This window comes from Manis javanica, chromosome 4 (assembly GCF_040802235.1).
Source record: "Manis javanica isolate MJ-LG chromosome 4, MJ_LKY, whole genome shotgun sequence".
NCBI classification, from domain to species: domain Eukaryota; kingdom Metazoa; phylum Chordata; class Mammalia; order Pholidota; family Manidae; genus Manis; species Manis javanica.
Genome location: NC_133159.1, coordinates 181078465 through 181104761, shown reverse-complemented (window position 1 = coordinate 181104761; position 26297 = coordinate 181078465). Strand labels below are relative to the sequence as shown.

Genomic DNA, 26297 nt, shown 5'->3' with positions numbered 1-26297 from the left:
GCCCCCTGGGCGGGGAGGCCACGCCCCCCGCGGCAGCGCCCTGCCCCGCCCTCGCCTCCGGCTGCCGGCTCCCTGAGCGCAGGCCCAGCCTGGAGGACGCGCCCGTGTTCACGGTCGCCCGGCGCTGAGCCGCGCTCCGAAAAGGGAAGCACTGTCATCGCCCGCAAAGCCGGCTGGTGTCAAGACGTTGCAGGGCAGTCGCAGGCAGCCTTTGCTGCCGGGAGGAAACGCGTACGCTAAGGTGAGCCGGCTTTTCCAAGGCAAGCAGGAAAGCCGAAGCCGGCGCGAACCTGCCCCGCGGCGGCCCCGCAGGAAAGCCTGGAAGGGGCCCCGGCAGGGTGGGCACCACGGTGCCCGGCTTGCGGGGACTCGGGGTCCCCACTGCTTTATGGCTTTTGTATTTCTGAAATGTTTCAGAATAAATTCGCCTTTCTCCCATGTTCAGAAAACAACTTTTATTTTTCTGCTGAAAAGTCTGAAAGTGAAATTATTCGGTGGGATAGTTTTCCTAGCTCTGCAGAGAGGCCGCAAGGTAGCAGGTGCTCAGGAAGTGGGCGCTGGGGGGACGATGGAGGGGCCGCAAGCGGGCAGACCCAGGAGGCGGTCCCGGTGTTCGGTGGTCCCAGCTTCCAAAAACGCAGCCCCTGGGTTCGCACCCCCCTGGACTTCCTCCTGCAAGCTGTGAATCTGGATTTAACCCAGACTGGGAGCGGCAGGAGAAGGGGCTGACTATCCCAGGTGGGAACAGGAAAGCTGCCAGTAACGAGGTGGGAGGCGGGTGTTCAGTGCACCCCGCAGAGGCAGAGGCCAGGCTTGCCGTCGTACTCTGGCTTTTTGGGGGTCCCTTACTCACCCAAGGTTCTGAACTGGACCCAGTGTACCGTCACGAGGAGACACGTTGTTCCCTAGTGACCACTCACATGTGGGAAGTGGGGGCCTCCACAAACCCAAGTTTCTGTGGGAATAGAGGTTTGTACGCCCAGCGCGAATGGTGGGCTCAGAGGAAACGCTGGGATTTGACTTGACTGAGCTGCTGGGTGGCTAAAAAAGTTCCTGCAGTGCTGGCTTCCTGACAGCTCTCGGACAGCACCGTTCTCTGAGAGCAGACATGGCTTTCGGTGACACAAAAAGATTCCAAGTCCCTGATAACATACAAAATTGTATTATCTCCCCCACAAGGCAGCCTTGGAAGGTGGGGTGCAGGCTCCCTAGGAGGACCCAGAGGACTCCAGTTTGTTGGCAATTGTCTGGCTGACCTTGAGCAGGGCCTCCTGGAACTGGGGATACCCGACCCTCACGCGCTCCAGGATGGTGCCGATGGCGGCCAGCCGGTCATCCAGGCGCTGCTGCTCGGCCAGCAGCGACTCCCTGGAGCGGAACAGGAGCACGTACCTCCCATCCTTCACAGCCTGGAGGTGCTTCAGGCGCGTCTGCAGGGCCACGAGCTGCGAAAGGCTCTGGGTGGGTCAGGAGACACCGCGTCAGGCTATGCAAATTTAAAAAAGGACACCCACGGGCTCCCCCCCACAAACTTGTACTCCATGAAATGCTGCAGGCAAAGGTTCCCCAAATCGAGTGGGAGAGGCTGATAGGCAGGGTGGGGCCTTTTCCTTCCTCCATTATCTGAGACCCTGCCACGTGCTGGGGGGAAGGGGGGTGGGCCACACACTTCCCACAGCTGCCGGGTCTCTGCGGATCAGGCCCAGACCCCGAAGTCCCGTTGGCCCTCTCTGCTGCCCACACCACATCCAGCTCAGTAAGTTCCGCTGGGGAGACCTGGAAATCCCGTGCAGAATCTGATAGCCTCTCACTGGCCTCGTGCTCCCGCCCTGGTCTGGGCGTCACTGTCCTCCTTAGGTACCTTCATGGCCCAAGCAGGTGCCCTATGTCCTCATCAGAGCCGGAGTGGTCCTGCGGCACCCAGGCCTCCCCTCAGCTCCCAACCCCACTGTCTCCTGCGTCCCTGAGAGAAGAGCTGGGGGCGGAGCTCAGGGGGGCCCAGGCACGTCCACTCTGCTGGCCTCAGCCTCCAGCTGCGCCCTCCACCCGAGGCTCCCTCACAGCCTCCAGGTCTTGGTTCAAATGTCGTTTCCCTCACGTGACCTTCCTGGGCCTGCCTACCTGGCAGTGCAGGCCCCATCGCTCCCCGGCACCCCCTCCTCTGCTTTAGTCCCCACCAGAGTATCTACCACCATCTGACATCCGGTATATCTTTGATCACCTGTCCTCTGGCCCCTAGAATGTGACCCCCAGGAGGGCAGGGACCATCATCTTTTGTGTCCTACTCTGTAGCCCCAGCACCCAGGACAGTGCCCGGCCCGTAAAAGATGGAGACACCATTATGTGTTGTTGTAGATTTTTAGATAATAGAGATGAAGGGACGGTCACAGCCCACTGCTGTGACCAGTCTGGGCTTCACCGGGTGGGGAGAAGGCCTTGCCGGAGGACTTGCCAACTGCGGCTGCAAGGCGCAGACCCCACTGCCCGGCTCTGTGGCCCTGGGGCCCTGGCAACTGGCCTACCTGTCTCTTGAGGGCCACGAGCCGGTCCAGGTTGGCCCCGAGCTCGTCGGCATCGGACTGCATCGCTGACAGCTGTCCCTGCTTCTCCAGGAGGGAGCTGCTTACGCATTTCTGAGTTTCTTCCAGTTCCGCAATGGCCTGGGTGCACTCCTCGGTAGCCTAGGAGACAGACAGCATCATCCTGGGACCCTGTCTCCCGGTGATTCGGTGGACAGGAAAGAGTTGGCCTGGAAGGACCTGCCGAGAGCCTTCCACGTGCACTGTCCAGGGAGGATCCCCAAAGGATGGAGAGAGTCCTTGCCTCTCGGGAACTCTGACCTGAAGACTGCTGCCCAAAGGCAGGCATGGGTTGGAGAAAGAAATGGGGGGCCTGGGCAGTTATGGGGGTTGTCCTCCTGCAAGGGCAGGGGGACCAGGGGCAGCTGGATGGCTTTGTGCCAAGGGTGGGGGCAGGAGTCCAGGCCTTACGGGCTGGGGACGTGGACTGGAGAGGGTGGGAGTGCAGATGGCTGGCAGCAGGGTGGGGTTCCCTCTGCAGAGTCTCAGCGGGACCCGTGCTTCAGGAGGCATCCCTGGGCTCCGTCGCCATGAGGTTGGCAGAGATGAGAAGGGCCACACCACCTGCTCCATCAAAGTGGCCTGGGATGGGGCTTAAGTGGGTGCTCTCCAAGTTCCCATCAGCCCATCCCCAGCACCCCGGGGGTCAGGGACCTGGGCTCACTCCCTTCACCATGCTTCTGATGCCCTCCTCTTTCACGGGAAGGGCTGACCTGCGGCCAGTGCAGCCCTGAGCTCGCAGGGTGGGCCTTCTGTCAAACCGAAGGCAAGCTCCCAGAGAAAGGCCGGCACAGCAGAGTGGGCGGGTACCTGGGAAGCACCTGCTGACCTCAGGGGCGGCCAGCAGCCACTGCATCTCTACCCAGAACCAGCATGAGGGGCGGGGGCTCCCACAGAGGGGCAGCAGCTTTTGTCCCCGGCATAAGAGCGGGCTGGCTTGTTAGGTTGCCATCCCCTCTCCCCAGATGCCCACTGTCACTTCCGTCTCCTGCAGCTGACTCTAGTCCAGGGTGGGGGCAGAAGCAGAGGCCATGGCGTGAGTAGGGTGGGAGGCATTCATGGCAAGCTGGCCGCGGGACAGGGTGACCGAGTGCTTGCGGAGACACCAGCCTGTGTCCCACAGCTCCCCTACCTTGTGGGTCTCTCTGATTTTTCGCTGAAGCTCTATCTGCTTGTAGTGGAAGTCTGTCCGTGTGAGCAGTTTCTTGTCCAGCTTGCACTGCCCCTCAGCTCGGGTCGAGATGGTCTCTCTGCGGGCGACGGCCAGCTCCATGTCGCGGATCATCCTCTCCTGCTGCTTCAGCAGCTGCCCATGCCTGACCTAGGTTCACAGATGGGGGTGCTGGGAGGCGTTGTCTACTGGTCAGAATAAGGACACGCACCTCAGGACACGCAGGCAGCAGGGACATGCCGAGGAATTGTGGGGGGCAAGGGGAGTTGGGGGTGGAGGGCTGTGGTGTCCAGCCTGGGACTGGGCTCTGGAGCAGAGGGGACATTAGCCAAAAGAATGGGGAAGTCTGGTTGGGAGTTTGTGGCCCAGCTGACCATACTGTATCAAGCTTAATTGCTGAGCCGGGATAAAGGCACCATGGTTTTGTGAGATGGTAACATGCAGGGTCTCTGGAATCTGGGCTGGGGATTGGGTTGTAGTGGGAGATCGATGGTAAAGCTCAAGAGAACTTTCTGGAGTGTAGGCGTTCTATGTCTCTATGGCGGTGGTGGTTGCCTAGACATGTACCTGTGTCAAAACTCTTGCACTGGCCATTTAAAGTACGTGTTATTGTATGTGAGTCATACCTCCATAAAGTTGATTTAAAACAAAAAAGGAAAAACAGGCAAGACTCCCCAAGTTAAGTTCAGACTGGTGGTGGAAGGCCTAGCCCAGCCAGTTTGACACTGACCAGTGACAATAACCAGATTCTGTGCACTGGTGCACAGCTTGTCAAAGCGATGGTCGCACTGAGCGGAGGCCCGGGATGACCACAGCTTCTGTGATCCACGCGGCCCTCAGTTCGGCGAGGGGGCGCTGTTTGCATGCAGGCTGTTGCTGGAACTCCCTCCCCAGCTGAGAGAAGATGGACACGGACCTCTATCTCACACCATAACCAAAGATAAATCCCGGATGGAGTCAAGATCTAAGTATGTACAAACAATTGAAAAGAACTTAGGAATAGATTTGTGCAACTTCAAGCAGCGCTGACCTTCTTGAGCAGTACGGGAAGCCCAGAAGCCGTGCAGAAAAAGGGTAGAGACCACACAGTGCGAATGCTGGAGCATTCTAAGTGCAGAAGGACCCACCCAGAGCCAAGGTCAGCGTACCGGCAAATGGCTAGAGAGAAGCACCCAGAATGGGCACTTAAACAAGGGCTACTGACCCCGCAATGCAATGAGCTCCTTAAATTCACAAATAAGAAAACAGTAGTAAGAAATTGAGTAAATGCCAGTGCGCGCGCGCGCACACACGCTGCCCAGTGCCCCACTGGTAAGCCAGCAACCAAATTCACATAATGCTGAGAAATCCATTTTCACTGGTGGATAGTCAGGTACTCTAAAGCTGATAAACAAATGAGTGCGTTTAGCAAAATCACAGAACAAAGCCAATATGCAAGGCCAGTTGTGTTTCTGCATACTAACAATGAGGAATTGGAAATGGGAAATTAAAAGTGACCATTTACAATAGCACCAGAACAGGAAATACTTAGGCATAAGTCTAACAAAACATGTGTAAGATCCGGATGCTGAAAATGAGAAACACTGAGAAGTCAAACAAGACCTAAATAAATGGAGAGCAACACATTAGAGCTCCTGGGTTAGAAAACCCAGTGATGTGGAGATGTCAGTTCTCTTTAATCTGCTCTGCAGATTCAGGGCAATCCCAGTCATGATCCCAGCAGGGATTTCTGTAGAAATTGATGAGCAGATTCTCAAATTTTTATGGAAAGGCAAAAGATATAGAATAGACAAAACAATTTTGGAAAAGAACAATGCTGGAGGCACCACATAAGTATGGAACTCCAGAAATCAAGACAGTGTGGGACTTGGGGTGGGTCAGGCACAAGGACCACGGAACACAGCAGAGAAACAGACTCATGCAAATGCAGTCAGCTGATTTCCACAAGGGCATGGTGGCGTTCAGGGGGCAAAGGATAGTCTTTCCACTAAGTGGGGCTGAAACAGCAGGACATCTGATACAAAATTAACCCGTCACCACTGGAACCAAATACAAAAAATCAACTTAAAACAGGCCATGGACTTTCATGGAGAGCCTAAAGGTATGAAGCTTCTAGAAGGAAACATAAGAGAAAATCTTTGTGGCCTTGGGCTACGCGAAGATTTCTCAGAGGCTTCACCGACACGGCCCACCACGAACCGAGGGGTTGACTGGACGTGGCCAATACAACGAGTCGCAACTGCAGTCGCATGGCAAGTGAGAAAAGCTGGTCTCAAAATGCTTCATGCAGAGATGTATTTATGCACCCTTCTGGAAAAGCCGAAACTCCAGGAACGGGAACCATGTGGCACTGGCGGGGACTGGGGTGCGGCAGGGCTCACACTGGGATGCGAGGTGATGTGAGGAGGGGGGAAATACTTCCTGCCAGGAAGTGGTGGTGGCTGCATGATTGTAAGTCTGTCATAACTCAGGACTGCGTACCACAAAGGGTGAGCTTTTACTCAACTAATACTTCAATTTAAAAATAAGGGCTGGTTTTGGGATAACACCCAGGACTGCCGGGGCTGTGGGGACACAGTACTCTCAGGAAAAGAAATGCGTCGGACTTGTAGAGTCAAGAATTTTCATACTCTTTGACCCAGTAGTTGAATTTGTGGGGATCTAGCCTACAGAAACCACACACACACCCGTAGTAAGGGTGTTACTATAACGTTTACATTGACGAAACAGCCACCTGCATTTTCATCAACCTGGGAATGTTTCAATAAGTTGCGATATATCCAAACTATATTCTGTAGCTATTAAAGAATACGTTAATGTCCATATTATCGTTTTTAAGTGAGTTGCTAAATTGTATGTACAGTTGTATGTACTATTTTCGTTAAGGAATAAAATCACCAACAACCTGGGGGAGGGAGAGGGACCCCGGGTCTGCCAGCAGAGGGGCGGGGGTGACCTGCTGCAGCCAACAGGCATGCATGTCTTCTATGGTTTGAGAAGCCACTTAAAGGGAGGGTTTTTAAGCTTACCAGTAGCAAATGCAGGTGACCAGAATTCTTCCCTAACTCAGCCAGAGGGGCCGTTACTGAAAACGGCACCGTAGAAGTGGTGTTGAGTTGTATTTATTATCTGCTTCTATTTGTATCCTTAAGGCCTGAACCTTGGGCTCCATGATAGCCTGGGATTTAATTACCAGGCCTTTTTAAGATGATGAAAACCAGCCAAAGATGACAGTGGTGAGGACACATGGCCCCGAGGGAAAGGGGGTGTCTTTGACCCTTTACTGAGTGAGATTCTGTCCAGCCAAGTGGGATGCATCTCGCTGGTGGGTCGTGAGATTCGGGGGACACAGCCAGCCCTGAAATGTGTCAGAGGGCACTGGCTGCTGAAGCAAGGCTAAAATGGTGTCGCGTCGAGTGTCACCCACACAGCTGTGTGCGTCCTGGGGGGCCCCCGATTGTTGCAGTGCCTGAAGATGACCCTCACTGTCCCCTGGGAACTGCGTCCATGCTGCTGGCCAGCGTGGCCCGTGTGGATCCCACAAGGGCCGGAGCTGACCCAGGCCAGCCCCGACGTGACCAGGCGCCCCCACCCTGCCCTCCGTGCTGCTCCCTCCCACCCACCTTCATCCTGTGGATCTCAGCCTTCATGGCTCTGATCTCCGTCTGGCTGGTCTCAGAATCCACCGAGGCGCGCATCTCTTTTGCCAGTTGGATTTTTTTCTCCCAAAGCATGATCTGGTGTCTTTAAAGGTAGGAGACAGTGTAAGAGCTGGAGAAATTGAGGAGATTTCTTCCTCACGCTTCTGGGACTCGCTCCAGATTGGGAACCCCCAGCGGGGAGGTTGAAACTTGGGTCAAAGCAGAACCTCCTCGCAGTGCTGGGTACAGGGTGGGCTCAGGGCAGCACAGCAGGTGTCGAGTCTGGTGGGCTGTGGGGGCCTCCACCTTCCGGTCTGTGAGGGGTCACCCTGGCTTGGCAGGTGGCGTCTTTAAGTATCAACACACAGAGCACAGGCTTGGCTGTTCACTAGAAATGGACTTCTCCCGGCTGGGCCCAGGGGCTCAACCTCAGCCTCTGGGCCTGACGTCCTCTCAAGGTCCTGCCAGCCCATCCAGCCCAGAGCAGAGGGGCTGCCCGCCCTGGAGCCCAGAGCCGCCTGAAGCCTCCTGGGTTCCGGTGGAGGCAAACCATGGGTGGAGGGCGGGCACTGGCTTCGCCTTCTGCTGCTCCCTCCCTCCCCTCCTCTCCATGCTCCCCAGCACAGTGCTCGGGAACAGCAGGCAGCCGGCCAGCACCTGCCCAGTGCTCCTGAGGGGAGCCTGCCTGCGGCCCCTGTGTCCAGCACCCAGTGCGAGGCGGGGAGCAGGGGGCACTCACAGACTGGACCCCACAGGCACTCACTGCATCAGGGGAAAGCCCACTTAATGGCACCCGGGGTGGGGGCAGGGGTGGCCATCTGGTCTGCCAGGGTGGGAGGGTGCCGAGCGCGGCAGGAGGGAGCTGGACCCGCAGGTACTGGTGCAGCCGACTGGCTGCCAGGGTCGGCCTGACCTCTGCTGCGTCTGCCCCAGCCACACGTGGCTATGCCCTGTGTCAGCACAGGTGAGTCTTAACTGAGATGTGCCATGAGTGTGGAATGCACAGCAGATTACAAAGACTGAGTATGGAAACGAAGATTGTGAAATTCAAATTCCAGCGTCTCCCAGTAAAGTTTTATCGGAACACAGCCACACCCATTTGCTGATGTATTGTCCACAGCAGCTTATGAGCCGTGGCTGCAGGGTTGAATGGCTTCCACAGAGACTGTAAAGCTTCTCAAAAAGCCAAAAATATTCCCTATCTGGCCCTTCACAGAAAAGGTTTGCCAAGCCTCTGGTGTAGAGAGGTGGGTTGACGAAGCAGGACATGAAACCTTCAGAGGAACTGAGGAAAGTAAACACAGATGATAATAGATGACATAAGAGCCCGAATAGACCGTAACCAAAAGCTGTTAAAACATTAGCAAGGACCTAGGCCCCTGCGGCAGTCTAACCTGACATGTGGAGATGTGTTTGGAGGCGACAGGTCATGAGGATAGAGCCTCGTGAATGGGATTAGTGCCCTTATAAAAGGGACCCTGCAGCTGCCTAGCCTCTTTCCATCCACTGACGACACAGCCAGACACCTGCACCCAAAAGAGGCCCCTCACCCCAGAGGCCGGCACCTTGAACTCAGACTCCAGGCTCCAGGGCTGTGAGCAATAAATGTCTGTTGTGGATAAGCCCCCAGCCTGTGGTGGTATAGCAGCCAGGAGGGACTGACAGACCCTCAAAAGCATCAGGCCCACATGGTTTTACGTGTAGATTCTTTCAAACTACAAGGACTGGATGAACCCTTTGCTGCTCAGTGCCTGCAGGGCACATGATGTCACTCTGACATCTCCGCACAGGGCCTGCTCAGCGACCATTCCACCCGGACAATCCACGTGCACGTCGCGTGGGAGAGCCACGGAAAAGCAAGAGACGGCTTCAAAGGGGAGCAGAGAGAATAATCCCATTTTTGTGAAAAAACACAAATGAGAAAATGTATACACACGTGGTTTTCTGATAAAGGAAGAGAGTCGGAACTGGGTGTGGTTCTCCTCGCTGCGCGGCCATTGCTACCGTGCGAAATGCTTACGGTTGGGTATGGACCGCTCTTAGGATCGGGCACCTGTCAGCGTTACAGAGACACTGTGATTTTTCAAAAGTTTATCCCAAGGAAAGACACTGAATTTCCAGCGAAAACTGGCTCGGGGAGAGGGCAGGATACCGGAGCCCTGTGGGGACCTTCTGCTGTCCGGGGGCCCTGTGGTCCCAGCCACCTGCCCTCGGGGTGCGGCGCAGCCCTGGACTCACTCAGCCTCCACCAGGCGGTTCAGGGTGGCTGCCTTCTCCTCGCCCAGCTGGCTCAGCTTCTCCTGCATCTCAATGGTCTCCCTCTCAGAGGCCTGCATACAGAACGCCAGCGGCTGTGGGCGGACAGCCTCTGCAGGGCACCCCCCCAGCCCCCCACGCGCCCCCATTCCCTCTGCCCCACCGCCCCTGGGCCCGCTTCCCCCTGACACGCGCCCACTCCTCACTCCCCTGTGCGCCGCCCCCCCATGTGCCCCCGACCCCCGACCCCGTGGGCCCCCAGCCCGACCTTGAGCGAGCACAGGAACTCCTTCTCGGTCACCAGGTTGCCGTGTCTCAGCTCCTCGGAGCTGCTCCGGCTTCTGCCCACCAGAACGTTGAGCCTCTTCAGGTCGTTGTCCAGGCCCCTCATGTGCCGCTCGACCTCCTTCTGCGCCTTCTTCTCCTGCTCTATCTTGTCTGCGGCAGAGCGGGGGCCACAGGCCCTAAGTCCTCACCCGCCGGGAAACCTGGGCCCCCGAGAGTGGTAGGGTCCCTCCCTTCGGCTCCCCTCCCGCCTCACTATCCTTCTCGGTGCCCTGCTGGGCCAGAGGAGAGGGAAGGGGTCCAAATCCTGGCCCTCCGCGGAACCGAAAGGACCTCTGTGTGTGGACAGCCAGTAGATGGGTGGCGGGATGATGGCCAGCAAGCTGCCCTCCCCCAGGACACTTGGGTTCCTCAGAGGCAGGGACAGATACTGACACTCCAGGAAAGGCAGCCCCATGTGGGTCCCCACCCCTCCCCACCCCAAACCCCGGTGTGGGAGCTGAGAACAGCCGCCCTAACCTCTGACAGATGGGTTTGAGCACCCCCAGGGCAGCACGTCTCTGGGTGGAATCGTGCATAAGGTGTCCGGGCGGAATGGCCAGGCCATAGGCATGGCCTGTGGGTCCGCATGGCCCAGCTGATCTGCCTGGGTCCCTGGCGGGGGACCAGGTGGGACTGAGTAGACCTGGATGCTTTAGCAGGTGGTCGTTGGGGTGCATGGCAGCGGGGAGGGTGCCTGCCTCCCCACTGGACAGCCTGGCACGCCAGACACCCTTAGGGTTTAGATGCGGCCTGGGGCAGGACGAGCCGGGAGCCCCCGTGGGACAGTCCTCTAAGTCCAGCTGGAGAGGAGGAAAGATCCTCTCCCTGCAGCTCCGACTTTGGGGCCCCAGGAGTCACTCTCTCCCTGAGCAGGAGGCCAGCGTGTGCTGGCTGTGCTTCCCGGGAGCGTCCGTGCTCCTGCTCTGGGACCACTCTGCAGTCCGTGAACCTAAACTCAGTTTTTTCCATGCTTCTGTCAGGACAACAGCTGTTTGCAAAATGTGACGTGAGCATCGCTGTGGATCATTCTAAGGGCCTTGGGAGGTAAAGCGGGGTGCTCCACAGAGCGATGCTCTGCCCAGGGCAGTGGCCCTCTCCCCGGGAGCTGTGGGGTCGCTTACTTTCTATGCGGAGCTTCTTCTGCTCCAGGACGTGGGCCTCCTTCTTGAGTGTGCCCAGGGAGGCCAGCTGCTCCTCACGCTGCTGCGTGGCCTGCACCACCTCCTGCTGCAGGCGGAGCCACGTCACCTGGGCCCGAATCACACTGGTGCTGTGTTCCTCGATCAGCTTGGTCAGCCTTTTGACCTCAAGTCCCAGTGGCCCCACTTCTTCCCCCTGAGGGTGGTATCCGCCAAAGAGCAGAATGAGGCTCCTTGCTCCCAGAGGCCTGTGTCCCACGCGGGCTGCGGGGGGCTGGGGCCCCTGACACCACGCGTCGGTAGGAGGACTGAGGAATTTTTACCTGGAGGCACCAGGGCCCATCACTGGGTTCCTGCCCCTGAGGGCCCAGGCCACGCGCCGGGGACCCTCTGTGGTGGGAGATGGCCCCACCCTGCCACAGCCCTATGGGGGTGAGGGCAGGGTCAGGGGGGCCTCCACCACCCAAAGTGGTTTTGCAAGTTGTCTTTTAACAGCAGACTGTCACAGGAGGCCCGTGGTAGGTCCCTGGGGCACAGGTATCCAGACTGACATGTTGGACTTCAAGCCTCAAGCTCCTGAGCCCACCACACTTAGCGCAGTGGGTCAGTGGATCAGTGGGTCATTGGGTCCGTCCTGCCTGCTGCCTGTCTTTATGGCCCAAGGGCGGGCACAGAATCAAAAGAGGAAGAAAGTCTCATGCCAGGTGAAAGTTCTATAGAATTCAAGTTTTAAGGGCCGTAAATAAGGGTCACTGCACATGGCCACACCCATCCTCTCACTGTGGCCTGTGGTGGCTTTCTTGCCACTGCACCAGGGGTGACACCTTTCAATAGAGACCATCTAGCCTGCAACGCCTGAAATATTTACTACTGGGCTCCTGAGAGGAGGTTTGCAGAAGCCCCTGACTTAGAGCATTCTGCACACGAGCCATTTCACGTGCAAATGGGCGGGGAAGGGGATGGCTGTGTTCTCTGTGGGCTCATTTCTCAGGGCAAGTTCTTGAAATGGCCAGGCATAAGTATCGACTCGAAGTGGCCTCTCCTGGCCCTGGGATCTTACCCCCAGCTCAGAAACCATCTGCTCCAGCTGCTTGTTGGAAAAGTTAATGAGGCCTTGCTTTCTCTCAATCAGGACTGTGTGCCTGGAGATTTCGTTCTCACTGTTGGCGATGAGGTCGCTGACTTTTTTCACGTTGTCGTCCAGCTCGGCCAGCGTCTTCTGATGCATGTCCAGCCTGCAGGTGGTGTTTGTGATATCCAGGGTGGTCTGAGCAATGTCACCATCGATTTTGGAAAGACGGTTCACCTGAATTGGCAAAAGGAAACATGTCTGAACATTTGGGCTTCAGACAAGCTGGCTGGCTTATTGTTTCCTTGAATGCCTGGATGTTCATCTGGTTAAATCCCAAAACAGCGCAGGGGAGGAGGAGGTTGGTTTTCTCTCCATCTCAAGGTCCTGTCAGAGGACCTACTTGCTGGAACCCTAGTGGTGGCTTCTCACACAAAAGAAAGATGACACTGTTTCTTCTCACGAAACAAATGGCACACATTGTGGGGAGATGTGAATCACACAGGAACCCTTCAATCGTGCCATTCGGCCACACAGTTTGCCACCATCACTAACCTTCCTTCTGTCTTTAGAAACCCCCTCCTCCCACAGAAATGGAAAACAGGACCACACTCTACAATGTAGGCTTGTCAGCCGCCTTTTTTTAGGTAAATGTTGTGTTGTGTTCCCATGTCACACCACTGTTACCGGCTGTGCAATCCTCTGTCATATCTGTATGCACGTCAGAGCTGTCAGCACCCACTCACGGCCACACCGCTAACTGAGTGTCTGCACTGCACTTGACGTTGGTAGCTTTGGTGAAGAGAGCCGAGATGCCATCCCTTTGGGCCTGAAACTGGTGTCAGTGTTCCTATTCAAGTAACGCTGTGGCAAAACTTCATGACGACCCCTTATATTTGATGGGGAAAAATGTTCTTACATTTTACTGAAAAGCTGGACACAGTCCTAGAAAAAGAATATGCCACTGGCGGGCCACCCACCACCCAACGGGAAGGTCGGGCCCCTGGGGCTACTTGCCAGCCCTGGGTTCTGGGCCGGGGCTTCCGCCCAGGGAGAACCGCGGAGGAGCCGCAGGGCCCGCCTGCCGCCCTGCGGGCCTCACCAGCCCACCCCCGCCTCTTCTCTGGTCTCAGAAGAGATTTAACTTGGCGGATCCTTTCCTGTGAAGGCGGTTTATTATTTAAGGATATTATATAAGGATATCTGTGGGGATCAGGCTCACGCTGGGGACAGGGTCCCTTTCCCCAGGCCTGGCGCTGCCTGACCCTCCCACCAGCCCCTCGCCACAGGCAGCCCCTGCCATCCTCAGCATTCACGGCCCCCCAGGCTCGGCTCGGCTCCTCCCCTCCGTGGCCCTAGCTGGCCCTGTCCCTCGAGCTCTCTCTGACCCGCCACTGTGGGTGACTCTGCAGGGCACCCGCCATCCCCAGGTTTAAAGCCAGACCCTGCCCACCAGAAGCTTCCAGCATGTCAAGTCACCCAGCTCCCTGTGAGCGGGGGGCCCTCCCAGCTCAGAGTATGCCACCTCTCTGCCAAGCTCACCTGGGATCACCCTGCTTTCCTCTCTGCCCAGCGCTCACCACGCGAGGGGACTCCCGCCCCTAAGACCCCTTCCTGTCACCAGCCAGACCAGCCAGATCACCGCCCCAGCCACCTGTTCCTGCTGAGACCGCCCTGGCCTCCCCCTGGGACGTCGGCACTGCCCGTGAATTGTGTGGACCCCGGCTCCAGATGACTCCGTCCACCCACAGCCTCTGTTCCTTGTCTCAAATATGCCTTGACCCGCCTGCCACCATCCCAGGGGGTTTTGAGCAGTTCCTAGAAAGCGCCAGCTTCCAGGAGCTGGGCTGCACCTGGGGCGGTGGTAGTAGACAGTTAGCGGGAGCAGGGCTCCTTACTGCCCTCCGTTGGACTCCAGTGGTAGTACAGGGGCCGCCTCCGGGGGCGGGGGGCGGGGCCCCTGCAGCCCCAAGCAGGGCGGGTTCCTTCACACCCACCGCGCCCCTTAGCTTCCCCAGTGCCCCTGGCTCCCTATTCTGCTCCGAGCAGGTGGTCTGCCCCACCTCCCAGAGAAAGGACTGATGGGACTCCCCCGCCATCAGCCAGGTGGACAGTGGCCCCACGCTCCCAGGAGGACAGGTGAGCCCCACCAGCTAGGCAGCTGGTCCCTTTAGTCTGAGCTGGGCCCCCTCCTCACCAGAGCCCACCAGGCAACAGTGGTGACGGCTGACATTTAGGGATCACTGCCTCTGGTCCTTCCAGGCGCTTTGCTCTCATTTTAATAATCTGTGGGATTTAACCCTCCAGCATCTGGGGGTGCCTCACACCAGTAAGAGTGAATGCAGCACCCCGTGGGAGCTCCCCGCCCTCCTGCCCTCAGGGGGCTTGGGCTGCAGTCACACATGTGGAACCTTACGCACATCCGCGTCCCCATGCACACTGAGGCATGGGGCTGGAAGGCAAGTGTGGGGCCGTGGGGCCGGCCCTGTGCTGGGCTGTGCTCTAGGTCCTGTGCAGGCTGCGGTGACCTCCGCAGGGTCCCCCCAGGGGTCCTGACAAAGCAGGGGATGCCAGAGGGCGTCACCCACGAGGAGAGACAAAGAAGCAACTATTCAAGTGAGAGGTTGCTTTTCAGAGGACACAGGGCCCTGACCACAGCTCCGACAGCACAGGGGGGCCCAAGGGGGCAGAGGGGACCCCCCAGCCCGGGAAGGTCAGTTCATGCTCCAGGACCTTGGCAGGCAGAGGCTCAGGAAGCCCCACAATCCATTTAAAGTCTCCTACCCTTTGGCCCAGGGTTTCTGAGCAGCAGTTTATCCTCAAAAGTGGGGACAAAGGTGTACAAGTACATTTAGGGCCGAGTGTTTAAAACCAGAAACAACGTGAAGTGTGTAACAGGGAACTGTTAAATGAAATACGTGCATTTGTACGATGAAATGTTATGCAGAAATGAAAATGTAGATTTTTGAAGAACACTTAATGAAAACTGTTATAGCAAATATGGCCAAAAAGTAAAACACTATATATATATATATGCAGTGAAAAATTCATTGACTCCTATAATTATCTGTGTACTTCTGTGTCATATTTCAGTAGAATTAATGAAACATGGGTTGAAATAGACTTAAAACTCATAATTAATTGAGTCCCATGTTGTTTAAGGTGTGTGTGCACGTGTGTGTTCAGTTTTGTGTTTGCATGAGTGTGCATGTTTGAGTGTGTGCACGTGTGAGTGTGTTGGCCATGGTGTGCATGGGGATGCAGATATGCGTGTGTTCGTGTGTGTGCATGCATTTGGTTGCATGTGTAAAGATGAGTGTGTGTGTTTAGAAAAATTCCCAGAAGGAAATCCATCAAAATTTTAGGAGAGATTATCTCTGGATGGCGGGGTTACGATGTCTTACTTCCCTCTTAATGCCTTTCTAAATTTCCAGGATTTCTGCAATAAAGGGCAGTGTCTTTCCGGCTAGAAACAAAGAGTGAGGAGACACGCCGCAGGCCCTCTTGTTCCTGCCACCCTGTCCCCGAGGGCCCCCACCCCACATGCAACGTGCGGAGGGGACACACCAGGTTGGTCTTTTCCTTCCGGAGCTTCAGGATGAGCTGGTGGAAGTGCTTGGTCATCCTGTCGGAGGTCATGTGCTCCTGCAGCTTCTCCACGACGGCGGCGTCCATCTTCCTCCGCAGTTCCAGCTCGTGCTGGATGTTCTGGTGCGCAGCCTGCAGTTCGGCCGCGGTGGCCGTGTATTCCTGCAGAGAAAGAGTCAGAGGTGGATGCTGCTCTGGGGGCCACGGGGCACGCCCTGCTGGGAGGGGGCTGGCCGTACCCCGTGGGCCTTGCCCAGTGCGTCCTCTGTGTCCTGCAGGGCGAGCCGGTAGGTGTTGAGCTCATTCTCCAGGGCCTCCTGCTGGGCCAGACACTGGGTGGTCAGTCTCTGCGTCAGGCTGGCTTCCGTCTCTGCCCGGTTCAGGACGCTCGCCAGCTTCTCGTTTTTCTCCTCCTCCTTCGTGATGGACTTCTTATAGGCCTCGATCTCACTGTCCATGGACCTGATCTGATGCTGGCATTCGCTGCCGAAATTGAGAGAATAAAGCCAGGATATGAGAACACCAGTGCCCGTGGTTGTACCCCACTTGGAGGAAGCTCACCGAATGGGGAGAAATCAGTTAGGAAACTACCCCTCGTAATAGTAGCCAAATCTTGACTTTTTCTAGGGTATTCATAGTGCTATTCCCCATTTCAAGTCCAAGTCTGAAAGTCTTTGAGATTATGATCATGGGAGACCGAAGGGGAAGGAAGCCAGTGCATCTCAAAGCGCCTCCCGCCCGTCCTCTTTAGTCACGACGACGGTCCTGGAAAGGAAGCCGTTCTTCCGGCTCTACGGATGCAGACACGGAGGCTCGGACCATGTGAGTGGCCTGCCCCACGGCTGGGGAAACACCAGTGGGAGTCACTTCAGACTCTGCTGTTTCCCCCTCCACATCCTGGCCATGGAAATACCTGTAATTTACATCAAGTTACAAGTATAGATACTGGAAAAAGGAGTTTACACTTTAGTGTGTGAGGCGATGTTCCCCTTTCATTCTGAGATGTCCTGCTGTACTTTAAACATGGCTTTCTCTTCTGCACAGTCAAAGAGACCATCAACAATACAAAGGGGAAGCCTAGGAAATGGGAGGAGACATTTGCAAATAATTTATCTGATAAGGGGCTAACATCCAAAATATATAAAGAACTCATACAACTCAACACCAAAAACACGAATAATCTGATTAAAAATGAGCAGGGGACCTGAATAGACATTTTTCCAAGGGAGACATACAGATGGCCGACAAGCACATGAGAAGATGCTCCACATCACCAATCATCAGATGCTCCGCATCACAAATGCAAATCAAAAACCACACTGAGATACAACCTCACGCCAGTCAGAATGGCCACCATCCAAAAGACAGGAAATAACAAGTGTCGGCGAGGATGTGGAGAAAAGGAAACCCTCCTACACTGCTGGTGGGAATGTAAGTTGGTGCGGCCACTATGGAAAACGGGCTGGAGGTTTTGCGAAAAAACATTTAGTATTCAAAGTGATGAATGTGCCATAATTTAATTGTCCTCATGGATACACAATTAGGACCTTTCTAGTTTTCTGTTCTTTTTTCCTGATTTCACCAGTGGAGCAATAAACACATGTACAAATTTTAAAAAGGGTACTGGGGAGGTATGCCATGTCCATATGGCAGGAGACTCAGTATTGTTAAGGTGTCGACTTGATGCAGTTCTGATCACAACCCACTAGGCATTTTTCTTCATGACTGACAACCTCATTCTAAAATGTATGTGGAAATCCAAAGAACTGAGAATAGCCAAAATAATTTTGTGAAAGAAGAACAAAGACTTCCACTGTCTGATTCTAAGCTCCTATAAAGCTGTGGCTTCCTGGCGAAAGTGGACAAATCACCGGAACAGAAGAGAGACCCACACAGGCACATGCATGGGACCAGCTGTTTTTTGACAAAGGTGCCACCGGTTTTTGATGGCGGGTGCCACGGAGAGAGGGTGGTCTTCAACAGCAGTGCTGGGACAACTGGAGACAGGTGTGCAAGAAGAGGTGGGACCTCGGCTTCACACCGTGACAAAATCACCTTGAAATGGCTCACGTGCCCATGGAAAGCCACAGTCATAAAACTTCAGCAGACAACACGGGAGAGAAACTTACAACCCTGGGTCAGGCAGAGATTTCTCAGAGAGGACATAAAAAGCATGAAAGAGCTATGGAAAAAAATTAATTGGACTTTATCAAAATTTAAAACTTCTGCTCTTCAAAAGACACTGTTGAGCGACCGAGAAGACAGGCCACTGACCAGGAGAAAATATTTCCAGAACACACATCTGATAAAGGGTTTGTGTCCAGGATACATGAAGAACTCTCATAACTCAGTCGTAAGAGAAACCACTCACTTTGATGAGCAAAAGACACTTTACAGAAGACGACGCATGGACGGCAAATAAGCGCATGCAAAGGAGCTCAATACCGTTACTCAGGAGGGAAACGCGGGCTCAAACCCTAGTGTAATACCACGACGTGCCTCCCAAGGGCTGCATTTAATGGCTAAAATTAAAATGAGTGACAATACCAAGAGCTGATGAGGACGGGCAGTAACGGAATCGTGTATGCTGCTGGCGGGAAGGCAAAATGGAACAAGCCACTTTGGAAAACCCTGTGGCAGTTTGCAGTAAAGTGAAATATCTACTTCTCAGCAACACCCCCCCCCCACCCCCGCCACATGGGAATTTGCGGTGGGCGGGGGGGGAATGGAAACTTGTCTGCACCCAGAGCAGCACAGATGGCCACAGCAGCTTTATTCGGGATTTCCCCAAACTGGAAACAACCGGCCTGCCCATCAGCTGGTGACTGAATAAAGGCATTCCGATGTCCCCACGCAGGGGATCACTGCCCAGCAATCTGGGGGAGCCAGGGGGCGATCCTGCAGCGCCAGGGCAGAACTCCGGAGCATCACAAGGCGGAAGAGGGGGCAGATGAGAAGAGCCCCCTCTGTGTGAGCCCCCCACTGACGTGACGTTCTGGAAACAAAAGACCTACAGGGGCAGAAAGCAGGCCAGCATTTGCTGGGGGCTGGGGGCGGTGCCCGACATCCCCCGTGTGTAACGGTTACCTGCTTCTGTCCGTTTGCAGGAACTGCGCGCTGAAAAGGTAACTTGTACATAATGAATTTGTACCTAAATTATCCTCGATAAACCCGACTTAACCTGAGAAAGTTACTCATTTTCCTTTTTTAGGAAGCAGCAGCCTTATAGATGTCTAAAATTTGACAGTAAAAATAAGATGTCCAATTTTAAAAAGATACAGTTACCAAATTGCATGACAGGAGTGTGAACACTCTGGTGTAACACGTGCTTGGGCGGGAAAACACACCTGCATGTGCCCAGAAAGCTCGCAAACTGTCACTGCCACCAGAGGAGAAAGACAGTGGTATTTTTAGATCCTTTTCTCTGGTTTTCAAATTTCCTGTAATGTGATCACTAAACTGATAAAAATCATTAAAAAAAAAAACACACTTTAAAAACTTTCCTGATTAATAGATGCCGACTGAAAATACACAAAACAGACCCTGGCGGGTTCTAGAGGGCAGCCTGAGCCCACGGGGGGTTCAGAGGGACCCCGCTTAGGATCTGGAGGCAGCTGGGTGACAGATCAGCGTTGGGGGCACAGGGGCTCCTGGCTCACGCTGAGCTCCATCTGCCCCATGCATCTCCTGTCAGGAAGTAAGACAGAGGCAGATAATGGGGCTCCAGGGACCCTTTGCCGCCCTGTCCCTGAGGACCCCCCAAGTTAAGCACAGCACTGTCTTTGTGGTTTCTGGCTTGTTTTGAGAGGTTTCACATGAAATGGCCCATTTCCTTTGAATCCCTGACTCTCGGTGTTAATTCAGTCTCAGCTGTGGGTACTCACCTGTGGTCGGGACCCACTTTTGATCTGACGTTGTCACTAACATTGTGGGATGGCCTTGGCCTTTAAAGTGACTGTGTGGGGGGGACCTGTCTGTCTAGAGGGCATATGCTGGCTTTGCTTGGGGCTGCTGGGCCTAGACCAACGGCATGAGCCCCCTGCCTCATGGAGCCTGTGGAGGGACGGTCACCTGGCCTCCCTGAGTGGAAGGGAGGGACAGGACAGTGTGCCATGCAAGCAATCCCAAAGGGCCTCACCCACGCACCCTTGTCCAGGGACCCATTACTAACAGGGTGCTCTCTGCCCTTGCACTATGCCGGGTCTCCTGGGTGGCATGCATCCGTGGCAGTGATGGGTGCCACCAGCCAGGCCCCAGGCCTGAGGGAGGTCCCTGGGGGTGGCGGTGGTGGTGCCCATGCCAGTGCACTCCACACTGCCTCCCGCACTGCCTCCTCGTCTGTCAAATGTGGGTGGTGAGAGAGCCCCCACTGGGAGGGGCCATGCCAGACCAAGTGGGGCAGGGCCTGCCACACAGGAAGAGTGCGGCCAGATCCCACGCTATTACTGTCTTGCTCTGAATTCTACCTCTGACCCTGTTGAAGGCCCTGCGGATGAGGGGCTCCCTGCTGGGGACTGTAGACGCTCATCCTGTTCTCCCTTGCTCGGCCAGGCAGACTGCCCCAGCCCTCCACGCTGAAGGGAACTGCCCCAGAGGGCTGTCTCTGCCCTCGTCAGGATGTAAGGAAAAGGAGTCTAGAGGGCGTTGAGGCCAGCGTTTCTGCTTTCTAGTGCCGGAAGCTCTGGACCAGTCTGAAGCCCAACTGCGTGTCAGGGTTCCCCTGCATTTCTGGGACTGCACGTGGTGCCCCTGCAAACAGCCGAGACGGCAACAGTCAGCAGGTGCACGGGCCTGCAGCTAACCTTGCTCATCATGAACGAGACACATGGGAGCAACTTACCGTGCCCCCCGGCCCAAGAACCGGGACACTGGATTCTCTAAACTGTAGAACTGACATAAAATGAAGAGACATGCAAGGAAATTAAAAAAGGAGAAAATGCAGGATTCGGCCAGAAACTAACAGAAGGTATTACTTCACTGGGAAAAATCTCATGGGCATCAGAAGGGAGGAGGGGCGGGTGAGTAACGGGAAAGGGTCACCACAGCAGGAGGGGCACAGAGGGGGCTTCCAGGGGGGCCTCGGGGCACCTCCTCCTGCGTGAGCAGACCGCCAGGTGCCTCTGCCTTCCCTGAGCAGCGCCCTGTAGTGGACATGAATAAACTGGCAGTGTCCTTTGTGTCAGCCTCTGGCGAACCTGATTCCTGCACACTAACCCCAAGGGCACAGAGGCATTCTTGGCATGATGATGCCAGCTTCGAAGATGATGGGCCTGGTCCCCGGGAACCCCGTCCAGTGAAGGACCCTGCTGTGCCTAGACAACACTGGGTGCTGGCCTTGTGTCCCACGTCCCAGCCATCAGTCAGGAACATCACCCTTTTGTTCATTCTCTAAAATGGTCTACACATCATGAGTCGGCATTTGGGGTTTGGTGCTGGACTGGACTGGGAGTCATAAGTGATTCTGGCAAAGCCCTGACCTTCTGTTAAACTGTCCTAGATTCCCTTCTTCTTACGCATCTGGACACAGATGGCACATCTCTGCAATTGTCACTCACAGTTCCCATGGAAAGGTAGGCCTCACGCCTCCGAGTCTGATAGGTCAGCTGACCTAGAACCAGACGCCTTGTTACACGTGGGTGTTTTGCTAAAATATTCGCTGACCATTCCATGCATGCATATTTTAAAAACGCAATGTTGTGTTTTTCATCAATCAGATTGGCACAACCCAAAGGCATGGAAGCCCGCTGAACTGTCCTGGGACTTGGGAACACCGCCGTGGGGAGTGATGTCACAGCCTTACTGGGTGATACCTGTCAGACCTGCACATGCACGTCCCCAGACGCCTAGGCTGGTGGGGAATGTAAGCACAGCATCATGTAAATGTCACGATCCTGGACACGGTGCGGTGGCAACACGGTGGAAAAGGAGAGCAGGTAACCTCGGGGCCAGGAGGGAACCTCCCCACCAGAAGCGGCCCAGCGGGATGCTCTGTGGTGAAAGGGGAGGGAGGAGCCATCTTTATACTGTGGTTTGGGAAGCTCTCCTGGACACACTGTTGGTGAAAAGGCAGAGAGAGCACAGCAGAGAACCGTGTGTGCCTAGCACGTGACCATGGTGCGTGTGCGTGGCCTTTGGCTTCTAAGTCACAGGACCAAAAGGAAACGTCTTCCCGGCTGTACAGCTACCAGAGGCCACGCGGGAGCAGACAGAGCCGCGCCCTCATTCCCGTGGGTGGCGAGTCCCATGCCGCTCTGGCCAGCTCAGCGATGCAGGTGGGCCAAGTGCCCCCCGGGGGGTGCTGTGCCAGGAAGCCCCCACCTCGAGCACCCTACCCACTCTGCACGGCAACCCTTTACCCGAGTGACAGAAGGGGACTCGAGGAGGGGGCTTCTTCCTTTCCTTTGTGGGGAGGGGGGACTAAATTGGATTCCAGTCGGAACACAGCCCTGGCAGAGCAATCTCAAAGGGACGGCGTTTCTGCCCACAGGTGGTGAAACTGCAACCAGGCTCACCCTTGCCTCCCAGAGACAGATGCCCCGCCCCATCTCTTGCCCTCCCTGCTTCCCGATCCTCCCGGGAATCTGGGCCTGAAAGCTTTGCTGCTCCCGGTACTGCAGGAAGCTCGGCAGGGCTTCAGAAACACCGAGATCCTGGTGGACAATCAGGAGCTTCCAGGACGGACGCCGGGCTGCGGGGCTGCAGGTGCACCCCGGTCCTGGGAGACGCGGCAGGACAGGTGCTCGGTGCTCACCTGGGAGGGAGCGGGAGCCGAGTAGTCTGCACCCCCGCCCACCCCACGTACCCACGCATCTCAGGCCCTACCTGAGGGTCTCGTGGATGGTCCTGTGAGCCTCGTCGCGAAGCCTCATGCCCGTGAGGCTGGTGGCCCACTGCTGCAGGACGTGCCTTTTCTCCATGTGGATGGCATCTATTTCCGTGCAGGCCTGCAGGGCAGAGTCAAGGTACATTTCACTATGCTTGAAGCCCCAAAAGGAGGTCCGAGATCCCAGACTTTCTGGAATCACCTTCCTTCCCCTGTCCCTGGCCTTTATCATGAACCAATGAAAAATGAATATGAAATAAATACGGCTCTAAAGACACACCAAACAGCTGTGTGAGCCTTCACTCAGGGTCGCCATGGGAACGCGGTGGGGTGGCTGGCTGTGGACCCAGCTTGGGTGGCAGGCGCCCTAACTCCTGGGCTCCCCCCGGGCTGGGCCAGTCAGCCAGAGGCGGGCACCTTCCCGTGGCCCCCAGGCTGCTGCGTAAGAGCCCGCTGACCAGCGTGTGGGTTGAGATGCAAAGATCACGGCTGAATTCAGTCTTTAAATGTTTTGAACACCCTTCCCATTAAAAAAAAGTGTTTCCTTCTTTGCAAATTAGCAAAAAAGAAAGTAAGTACCAATAATCCTACTACTTAAGAGCTTATGATATCAACATCCTGCTGCTGTCTTCCTGTGTGTGTGTGTGTGTGTGTGTGTGCGTGTGTTTTTATGGAATCATATTCTACATATTATTTTGTCACCTAGAATTAAAAGTTAGGATACCATGAATGGGCTTCCACGTCAGCAAATATTTCTCCTCCTGGCGGGCAGTCCTGCCCTACACAGGTATGTCTACTTGGTTTAAACAAGGCCGTCTCCTTAGCACCTCTGCTGTTACACACAACGCAGTGCCCTGCTGAGCCTATTTGTCTGCCGGCGTCTGTGATGCGTGCAAGCTTTACCTGTGTGCACCTTTAGCATTTCCCTTGGAATGAAGCCCAGGTGGTGATGCTTTGGGATGGGGAGGGAGCTTCCTTCCCCCTTCGTGCTACCACATCGTCTTTAAACAAAGACCCTGGTAAAGACCAGCGGGCGTTTTCCCCGTGGGTGTGGGAACTCTCTCTGCTGCAGCTCATCTTTGCCAAGCCGGCAGGAGGAGGCCAGCGGGTCCTTTTACTATTCTTGGTCCTCATTTGTTCGTTCACTGATTCTATGGCGCCTGCTCCAGCCCCTGCTGTTCTGGGTGCAGGAAGGCATATGAATAAATGGGGGGCAGTCTGCCCTGGCAGAGACTGGTGCAGAGGAAGGCGGAGGGCACAAAAAGGGACTTCCTGGCACCACGTGCGTACCCTTGGTTGGCACAGCGTGGAGACACACAGGCTGCTGCTTACTGTCTTCCCAGGCGTCTTCACACTGCCACTGGCTCCTGCGGGAAGCCTGTCCTTCTGTCCTGCTGGGGGGTCCCTAAGCTGCCCCAGGGGGCGTCCCTACTCTGCCAGTCTTTTCTTTTCCTTGGAAGTGTCTGCTGCTGGTGGCATCCTCAGAAAGCCCTCTACAGCCCAGGATTTTGGACATATTCTTTTATTTTCTCCTGGTACATTTTCCCTATTTAAATGCTTGATCCCAGCTAGAATTTATTTTAATGTCTGGTATGAGGAACAGATTTCATTCTTTTCCCCAGATGATTAACCAAATGTCGCTCCACCACTGGGTGCTAAATTCACACCATCTCCATGGATTTATTATCTACCCAAAGTTTTATAAACGTTGGCTTGCTTCTGGGCCCTCATGACTCCTGTGGCCTTCCCGTCTATCTCTAATTCCAGGAACAAATCATTTTAGCCTCTAGGCTGTACAGTATTTAATATTTGGTGTGGCGATGCTGGGGTGACCTGCCATCCCCTGCCCAGGACTCTCCCGGGTTTTAGCACAGGAAGTCCCACGTCTCAGGAAACCCCTGAGTTCAGCTGGCTGCCCAGGGCTGGGAATCCTCCGAGGGTCCTCAGCCCTCCCGGGAAGCTGTCCAGTCTGCTACCAGCTGCGGTGGTGTGGATAAAGTGAAGGTTCCCGTGGCCAGGATTCCCACCTGGCCCTGGTTGGCTGGCTCACTACACACGTGGGCAATATGTCGTTATTGACTCTATATAAAGAGCCCTGCCCAGTGCCCTGGGCGACATGGTGGCAGGGCTGCAAGGCTGCAGGAGAGCAGAGCAGAGGCTGGAGTGGTGGCAGCGCCGAGGACAGAGGACCAGAGGACAGCCTTGTGGGACAACTGTGCAGAGAGACCCAGAGGACGGCTGTGCAGACAGAAGGGCCCAGAGGCAGAGACTGGCTTGCTGCATGCCGACTCGCTCTGAGTAGACAGGATTCTAGTGATTGACCTGCCACCAGGAAATAAAGTTGGGTATAAATCCTTTCACCCCAAGAATATTCTACTGTCATTTCTTTGGTCACATCGAATCCATCGTGAACTTGTCCAGGGCTGAAACCCACTGGAAAGACAGGTGAGATAACAATACAAGCCGTAGTGAGTGGGCGACTACCTCCCGTGTCCCCACTGGGGGTCAGCGGATGCTCTGGGATGCTTACGGAGACGCAGGGCTGGGTGGAGCTGTGCAGGAATGCTGTCTGGCACCGCATGGCGGCCACTATGGTGTGGCCCTTACCTCACTCACTGCCTTTCTGAGAATCCGGGTGTCCTCAGCCTGGGCACTGTACTGGGCCTCAAGCAGGGCGATCTGCTCCTCCAGCTGGTTGGCTCGGGTGGTGAGCTGGTCCACATGCAGGTCCTGTGGAACGAGGCGACAGGCACTCAGGGACCATGTCCACCAGCACAGTCCCGGTCAGCGGCTCCAGGCCGGCCACGGCCCTGCCTGGCTGTGGGATCAGGCAGGAAGTGCAGCTAAGCGCCTTTGGAAAAGCCAAGGCCTAGGGGCCCTCACATTGCGAGGAATTTGCAGAATACCTGTCTCCTCTTCTGTGCCTCGGCCCGCGTCCGCTCCACTTCAGACTTTTTCACGACTTGCTTCATCACGAGGATGTCGTCACGCACGTCTTGGTCTATGTTCTGCACCAAGAAGAGCTGCAGGGCCAGGCGCTCCATCTCCGTTTGCAGAGCTGCCACTGTGGAGAAGTGGGGGTCCGGTCCTGTGTCACCCACAGGCTCTTGTTTGGCCTGAAACCCCAGGAAACAGCACCCCTCCTGCCGTTCAGGGTGAGCTGGGAAACTGCTGTCAAACTAAAGACCGGCCTTTGCCATGAGTGACCTTACCACCTAACCAGAGAGACGAAGCTACATGCCACCTGTGCCCACAGCTGCAAGCCTGTGTCCGAAGATAACAGCGAAGTGTTCGCTCACAAGGCCCCAGTTACTTCACGGATTTCTTACATGGAGAGGTTAGCAGTCCTGGGTAGAATCCTAACTCTCCTAGGAGGAAGCCAGCCTGAGGGTGGGCTGACGCCCCGCCCCACGATGGCATGTGGGGTGCAGCACGACGTTCATCGTTCATCCAGCAGCCTTCGGATCTGTAGACTGGTTTTCTGTTTGGATCTATCCACTGAAAGAGGCCCGCGCTATGCCAGTGAGCCGACAGTCATCGACTGAGGCTAGCTCCCTAAGAAAACTGGGGCTCTAGCTCTGCAAATGAATCTCTTGTGAGTTTTGTTATTAGGAGTCAATTCCTTAGGATGTGACCCAGGTGTTCTTAAAGGATGTAGCTTAAACTTGAAAACAGATTTTTTTTTTACAACCAAGATGATCGTA

General features: G+C 55.5%; 1 protein-coding gene and 1 long non-coding RNA gene across 6 annotated transcripts in view; one reads left to right on the top strand and one right to left on the bottom strand.

Annotated features, from left to right (window-relative positions):
• Positions 1-106: 106 nt before the first annotated feature.
• LOC108387038 (uncharacterized) lies at positions 107-22595 on the top strand. Of its 2 annotated transcripts, XR_012130935.1 has the most exons (4): positions 20514-20736; positions 21268-21340; positions 21485-22042; positions 22258-22595. It is a non-coding gene; the product is annotated as an uncharacterized lncRNA (long non-coding RNA). The 2 variants fall into 2 exon arrangements; XR_012130934.1 differs by lacking the exons at positions 20514-20736; positions 21268-21340 and adding an exon at positions 107-241.
• The window catches only part of CCDC40 (coiled-coil domain 40 molecular ruler complex subunit), a 39486-nt gene continuing 13426 nt past the window's right edge, over positions 238-26297 (bottom strand). For 2 of the 4 annotated variants that reach the window (XM_073236040.1, XM_036997394.2), the window contains exons 8-21: positions 25500-25657; positions 25201-25323; positions 22593-22714; positions 16010-16253; positions 15750-15932; positions 12174-12419; positions 11096-11309; positions 9916-10085; positions 9630-9721; positions 7374-7494; positions 3712-3900; positions 2523-2681; positions 1257-1457; positions 238-1142 (exon numbers count right to left, since the gene is read on the bottom strand). In XM_073236040.1, the coding sequence (XP_073092141.1) occupies positions 906-1142; positions 1257-1457; positions 2523-2681; positions 3712-3900; positions 7374-7494; positions 9630-9721; positions 9916-10085; positions 11096-11309; positions 12174-12419; positions 15750-15932; positions 16010-16253; positions 22593-22714; positions 25201-25323; positions 25500-25657 (2459 nt within the window). In that variant the 3' untranslated portion in view covers positions 238-905. The other 2 variants (XM_036997393.2, XM_073236041.1) reach the window with 2 other exon arrangements.